The 7,195-nt window shown below is 33.9% G+C and overlaps 1 protein-coding gene across 1 annotated transcript in view; it reads right to left on the bottom strand.

Annotated features, from left to right (window-relative positions):
• LOC117105262 overlaps positions 1-7,195 on the bottom strand; it is a gene marked incomplete in the record, with an annotated part of 14,328 nt that extends 7,133 nt beyond the window's left edge. The window contains 5 exon segments of the mRNA XM_033246352.1: positions 970-1,019; positions 1,661-1,770; positions 2,698-2,747; positions 5,582-5,702; positions 7,030-7,195. Coding sequence (XP_033102243.1) covers positions 970-1,019; positions 1,661-1,770; positions 2,698-2,747; positions 5,582-5,702; positions 7,030-7,094 — 396 coding nt within the window.

Here is a 7,195-nt window from a genome sequence, read left to right as displayed (position 1 = left end):
CGCCAATTTTATATTTTTTGCAATTTTTACATTCAGTCTCTCAATTCAGCACATGCTGCAATAGACTGTTTTGTATGAGAGTTTTTTTTTTCAATAAATATACCCAAATACAACAGCCAAATTAAAATATAGGTAACTTCTTCCAATTAAGTACCCTTCCATCTGAATGGAGTTTGTAATAAAAGAAATGTAATTCAGAGGACACTTTCACTGTTTTCCGAAACAGAATAATACTGTACAGAAGTGAAAATTGTCTGCACATATAGGTTGATTTCCCGCCGATTTATAATCAGGCGGTACTGGGGATGGACTACGTGATTTCCTGCTCGAAACCAGACATCCATTCATAGAAGCCATTATGAAGAAAGCCTACCTAAAGTGGCCTGGGTTGGCACGAGACCAGCTAACTCTGGCTTTGAATATAGGAAGATTGAATTGTGTTAAATAGTGTATACAATGCACACGATATTTACAAAAATTTCATGCTAGGTTCTCCTAGGCCCTATTTAGCTAAATACAATCAATATTTCTTGCATTAAAGGACATTACTGTATATATCAATATATTTTATTCAATTTTATATTTGTTTGATTTCTTGTCTGATTTAACATAATTTACAACATTGTTTAGGATATCTGAATGTAATTGTCATTACCCATAAAGAAAATATATCCACAAAATGCATTCATAAAACAGAAATTTCATTTTTACGACAGGAGGTTTGTCATTGAGGAGTATTACTGAAATGGAATTATTATATTTAAGATGAAATTAGAGAATAGCATCATATGGTTTTTATCAAAAGTTGCATTATAAAGCTTAATATATGGCAAATATTTGTAATTTGTTCACATACAGTCATGAAGACATCATATACCAAATATGGTCAAATCACAGGTTATTTGTCACACACAACTGTGCACATTCTGATATCCAGTCACAATCAAAAGCAACACTTGCGTCATTTACCTGAACTATTCTTCTTATTGTAGGTATTATATATTTCTTCATCACTGCTCCTAAATGCAAGCAAAAGAAAAGCACATTGATATTATTCAGTGTTAGGCCTAAAGGATTGTTGTACTGCCAAGCACAGTTCTGTTAATTGTGGTTTTTACTAAATATTTACCATTGCCTCTCCAAAAGAGAGGTGAAGGCTACTGCAATAGCACGCGTCTGTGTGCGTGTGTGTCTGTCTGTGCGCGTGTGTGTGTCTGTCCGTGCGTGCCTTTCTAGCGGCATAACATTATTTTCACACACTGACAATGTTACATGTATCTCGGTCCTCCCCAAATATGGTGCGGATCAGATGTAAGATGCAGATTTTAGAATGTTATTTGTATTTTCCAGCCGCAACAGACAGAGCCAAACCAAGTGGATGGTTCAATGGAGTCATTTAGCTACAGTAGGCCAAGCCGACTCGGATAGACTGTGGGCTGAATCGAGCAGATCAACTGTGTGTCAAATTCTGGCTGGTGGACTGGACGCAATCCGGACAGCTTGCAAACTCGCCCAACTGATGGGCTTGTTTGGCGGATGGAGCAGATCGGCAGCGGGGCCATTATTTGTTCAGTACATATATATGGCCCAACAAGGCGAAGGTTTATAATCTCAGATTATCTTGTTGGAAATTGTGTTCATAGCCATATTATAACTTTACCTTGAGTCTTCTTCGGTTTCTTCGCTTCATGTCCTAAACTATTTACTCTCTGTTCATGTGCCAGATCTGCTCTTATACTCATGTCTCCTATATGTAGAACCATTGGCAATCTAGAAAAAATAATTAACACATTAAGTATGCAGCTAGGATTAGCATATTTGTTGTAGTCTGGGCTTCCAACTTTAAAACGGTATCTTTTCAAATCCTTTGCAGTCCATTTCATGTGTGTTTGTATAAGGTACTTATGTTTTCTCTCTATCTCTCTCTCACTCTACCCTGCCCAGGAGTAATAATTGGTGTTAATTGAATACAAGTACAACGATTATTAGATGTAACACCATGTGTAGTCCCTCAGGATGCCAAGTTGGTATTCCGTTAAAATTTCCTCTAATGACTGGGATAATTTGAATCATATACAACACCAAAAATGATATATACAATCATTGATATTACTATTATCATTATCTTCATCATTAAAATTATTATTATTATTTTGGTATTAATACTTAAAATTTATTATTTTTTATTATTTACATTATTTTTATCATTATTTTTATTATTAATACTTCCATTTTCAAAATACATCAATTTATGTCCTCATTTTGGCCAAGGGAATTATGTACTATACAACATCAAACAATTATGATCCAAATTTGAGTTCATTTATTATTTCTTATTTTATTATATATTTTTATTATTATTATCGTAATTTATTATTTGTAATATTTTTACTATATGAATTATTTATCATTATCATTTAAATTCATCGTCATCACCATCATTATTAATAATATCATGTTATATATGATACAATTATTATAATTATCATATACATTATTCAATTAAGTTCCAATTCTGGGTAAAGTCATGATATTAAATTAGATATAACCTTCATATAGTATACAGTAGCCTATGAATTTATTTATCACTGATAGGTCATAGGCCTTTTAGCCTTGTACTGCAGTTTGAAGTACAGTATTAGTCTAAATTATTTTACCAATATGATCGGCATCAACACAGGATAAAAAGAAACTTACTCTTGTTGTGAGTTGAAAAATCTCCATGATACCCAGATGTTATCAAATGCCTACAAAAAATAAACAACATTCTCAAAAAACAAAAGCATAAGACTTACAAGATACATAAACTTACATTGACTTTACATTTCGATGATTTTTATTTATACCGTTTTTATTACCTTTTTGGCCTATAATAGATGTTAAGTGAAAGTAGTCTAATAAGAACATTTTTTCTTTATTGTTCATAGCTTATTATCCATGGAAGTGTTTTGTTTTATCTCTTTGCTTTAAATTTTGTATTATTTTTGTATTGTCTACAAACAAATAAACTCAAACATTTCTGAAATGAAAATTTTTGTCGAATTACTGTATTTACAGTGGTATAAATATAACCCCACCCCCTCCCCTCAACCCATTCCTCGACTTTCAAATTATTTTCATGCACAAATTTTGGATGTGCCCCATCTATCTATGAGATTTGGAATGCAATTTCTACAATGTCTACAGTATACTTTAGATAATGATTCAAAATATATATATAGTCAAAATATTTATATATTATAGAAACATTTATTTATTATAGAAACATTTATGTATTATAGAAACATTTACTTATTATAGATTAGAAACTGTTATTTCTGTAAGGATTGCATGACTAATATCAAAATTTGATTGAATTACCAAACACTATAATTCCAAATAGCCACATGGTTCAGTCTATAATGAGAAAACACAGATTGGCAAATACTCATTTACATAGCAAAAAAAGCCTATGAATAAATCATATCATGGTCTTTAATGTTTCAAAAGTGATGAATTAAAAAAAAATCTGTATTAAATATTAATACTAAAGCCAAAAAAATTGTGTTGCCCAAGCAGAGACTCCCCAAGTCATGGAAGTCTCCCAGAAAACAGGATGGCCTCCGACAAACAAGCATAATCTCCCCCACCCCCCCCAAAAAAAAAAACACATCTCCCACAAATTCATATTTGTATGTTTTTTACTAATTTATTATCAACACTTTGACCGCCAAAGAAGATCTCCATCTTTTAAATCCCAACTATTGTCCGCCATAAAACGGAGATCTCCGTTTTTTCCATCTTATTTTTTTACATGAAAAAGGGAGTACGTCTGGATTTCCTCAAATCGGTCTGGACCACATACTGTATGTTTCGCTATTTGAATGTGACTTATTCTAAGTGACCTCATATTGCAAGGCGATACTGAAACGCGATTATCTCAGCTTCATTGTGTGAATATGCGTAAAATCCCATAAGTGAGTCACTTTCATTTTACTGTTACGGGATCATAAATTTGATTTGAATAAATGTTTGGTACCAGTGTTTTTATGTCAATCTGATCACGTACAAACTCTTTGCGAGATTTGGAAAAATGGTCAAATCTCCTCAAAAAAGCTGCCGGTGCCTAACGCTATTTTTCAAACACAGCTGGCGGAGAAAGTGTTATTTGTCTTATAGAAGTCAGTGCTGATGGGTAATCACCTTGCGCAGCACAATGATATTAAATACGTTATTTTAAGCCTTGCACTCACTACGTCATACAACGAATCCAACTCGGCTCCCTACGAGCACTAAACGACGCGACGCTGTCTCTCGATAACAGTCTGAACAGATCATCACACTAATTTGGATGATGTTAGCATGATTTTTCGAAAGACAAACTGATGAAGATGAAGACCATCATTAAAAACGATCCGCTGCACACGCATCGTCACGTTGCGTTCTTTATAGAATCGCAACGGGCGTCGACCATCCGGGCGTATTGAGTGCCCAGCTTTGGAAACCATATTCAACCAGTTCTCCCGGAAATGTCATTCTTGTTCCAACTTGTGACCCCTTTATTTGTAAATCAGGGTCGGTTGGTTGACAACTTGTTTTTTTGCAATTCCTACTACAGGCCTAGGAGAACTTCTAGCGTTCAGCGCCAACCACTCCTCTTCCAATGTGTTTTGGTTGATAGTATGGTAAGCACAAGGCTAAAATTTACAATCAGTTTTACAATTTATTACTTGAAAAGTAGCATTTTGAAACATGATACAAGTATTTTGGGCTTCTTCCTGGTAAAGCGAGACATTTTTATACCCTGTTTCAGGCACTCACATTTTTAAAGATCGTCAGAGGAGGGCGGAAAAATAAATAAAAATTTGGTTTTCTTATTTAGCAAGTATTTTGCCAAAAACATTCATATGGTGGAGGGAATAAAAATAACATTTTATTGGTGAATGTAAACAGTGTAGTAATGGGATGGTTCTTCTTAATGTGTTCTGTCTTTTGACATTACGCTTTCCACAATTTATTTCCATTTGTTTCTGTTCAAGTCAGGATGATTTGTTATAGTGTTTGTAATTACAAGTCCTTCCAGGTCTTTTTTAATTTGGCTCATCCAGTTATTTTTTAGTCTTCCTACTGGTTGTTTTACTTTCCGTTTTAGCTCCAGCATTGTTTTTTTTTACTGGAGTTTCGTCCGATAATCTAATTATGTGTCCGTACCATTTTAATATTCTGCATTTAATTCTTGTGCTCCATTCTTAAGAGGGTTAAAGGTTTTGAAGGGTTTAAATTTATATTATATTAGTCTGCCTTGGGCAACAGAACATTTTTTTTTTTGGCCCAAATACTCCTTTGTTTTTTTTTTGGCCAAATACTCATTTTGATAGAAGTTATAAAACAGAAGTTATCACTGGTCTCCTGGACTCAGACAAATCTTAATTTCCATCGGAAACTACCCCACTTTTCAATATTAGGGATTAGAATATCTGAGTTGTAATGAATGTTATCCTTTTTTAAAGGTGCATCCAAAAAAAAAGTAACACAATTTAAATAATTTACAAGGTGAAGTTTGGGAATTAATTTTTACGAGAGAATAAATATGCAATCTTACCACACTGCCTGTATCCAGATTTATGGAGACATTTCTTAGTGAGAAGAAACCAACATAATCTACAGCAATGTTTTTCTTCAGGATCAGGCTCAACAGTTTGGATAAGAGTACAGCTAAACATCTAAAAAAATGTAGAAACGAAACAATTTATGTAATGATTTATAATGGCCTAGTTCTATGACATCAATGATAAAATTTAGTTATTAATCGACGTGAAATACAGTAAAACCTGTAATTGAAAACTACCTGTGCTCTAATACCAACCTAAATTTAAATTTAATTTATCACTGACCCACTAACCCAATTTTTGCGGATTTGAGCCAAGACCATTTGGACAGTGTCTGAGTCAAAGAATTGCCAATTCACGGCCTAGGGTCCCTGGAGGGAATGGGAAAGATTTAGGATTATTTAGACCACAATATTTGGATATGCAATTTTATCAGATTATATTTTGTAAGTCCAATAGCTGTGGATGCCGGAAACCTACATTGTGTGCTATGATTTTCAACATGCTCATTTCGAATGTTGTTGGCTGCAATATTTCTCATGCAACCTAACTTTAGGAGCAAAAAATTTTTGCAGACATGTAAAAAAAATAGTATAATACATACTCCCAGTATCGAAATGCACGCCATCATGTCGTGATTCAGTATTTCGACATTAATTATGTCATCATCGGGAATCAGGAATGTCATTATTTCTGATGATGACATAATTAATGTTGACATATTGAATCTCGACACAATGGCGTGCATTTCGATACTTGGAGTATGTATTATACTATCTTATCTGAGATTAATCAATGGACCTTTCGGTAAAAAAAGAATTGGCAAAATTTTAGCCCTCCAATCTGTCGGTGCATTTCAAAAAAGGGGAAAATTCCCATGCAAATTTTTCCTTTGGCCAATACTGTATATCACGATGTACAATTATTAGCAGCCAATTTTCTATACATTTTCCACGCAAACTTGAGTTAGTCTGATATACAGTAGCCTCCACACAAATAAAATAGCTGTACTTTAACAATTAGGAAACGCTGGAAAATTTAGAAGTTAGAAGTTAGAAGGGTTCATGGACACAACTCCCGAAAGAGGGGCAATCCTGCCAATAGAGGGAAAACTGGAATCTAAAGTAAATGCAAATATGAAATATCATATTAGCATAGGAGACATGCCTAACCACAATCATAACATTACAGTCACAAAACAATTTGATAATAATAAAAATATTTTATTTCATTATTAATGTGAAAATGGCCTAACCTATGTTTTGTTACAAGACCTGATTCAACATTTTATATTAAACCTAGCCTAATCCTAAACAGGGTCTTAAATGGGCTAGGAGGCTATGTCTACGAAAAGCTAAACTGGCCTAAGCTAGGCCTAGGGTCCCGGCTGCGCTTCCCGGCTAGGCCTAGGTGTCCGAGTCCTAATGTAAATGGTTCATACCTTGAAATAAATAATAAACAAATTACAAACAGGACGATATAGAAAATTATAAGTATGTATCCCATTTTGTTCCAAATACACGATTCATCAAATATCAGAAAGAAGAATAACCATGGCCGAAACCCATCTTTAGCTCATCATCTTCCTTTTCGCTTCGCCGAGGCCG

This window comes from Anneissia japonica, unplaced genomic scaffold (genome assembly GCF_011630105.1).
Source record: "Anneissia japonica isolate Jap-2015-1 unplaced genomic scaffold, ASM1163010v1 scaffold287726_len2788222_cov184, whole genome shotgun sequence".
Lineage (NCBI taxonomy): Eukaryota > Metazoa > Echinodermata > Crinoidea > Comatulida > Comatulidae > Anneissia > Anneissia japonica.
This window is presented reverse-complemented; position numbering and strand designations above follow the sequence as displayed.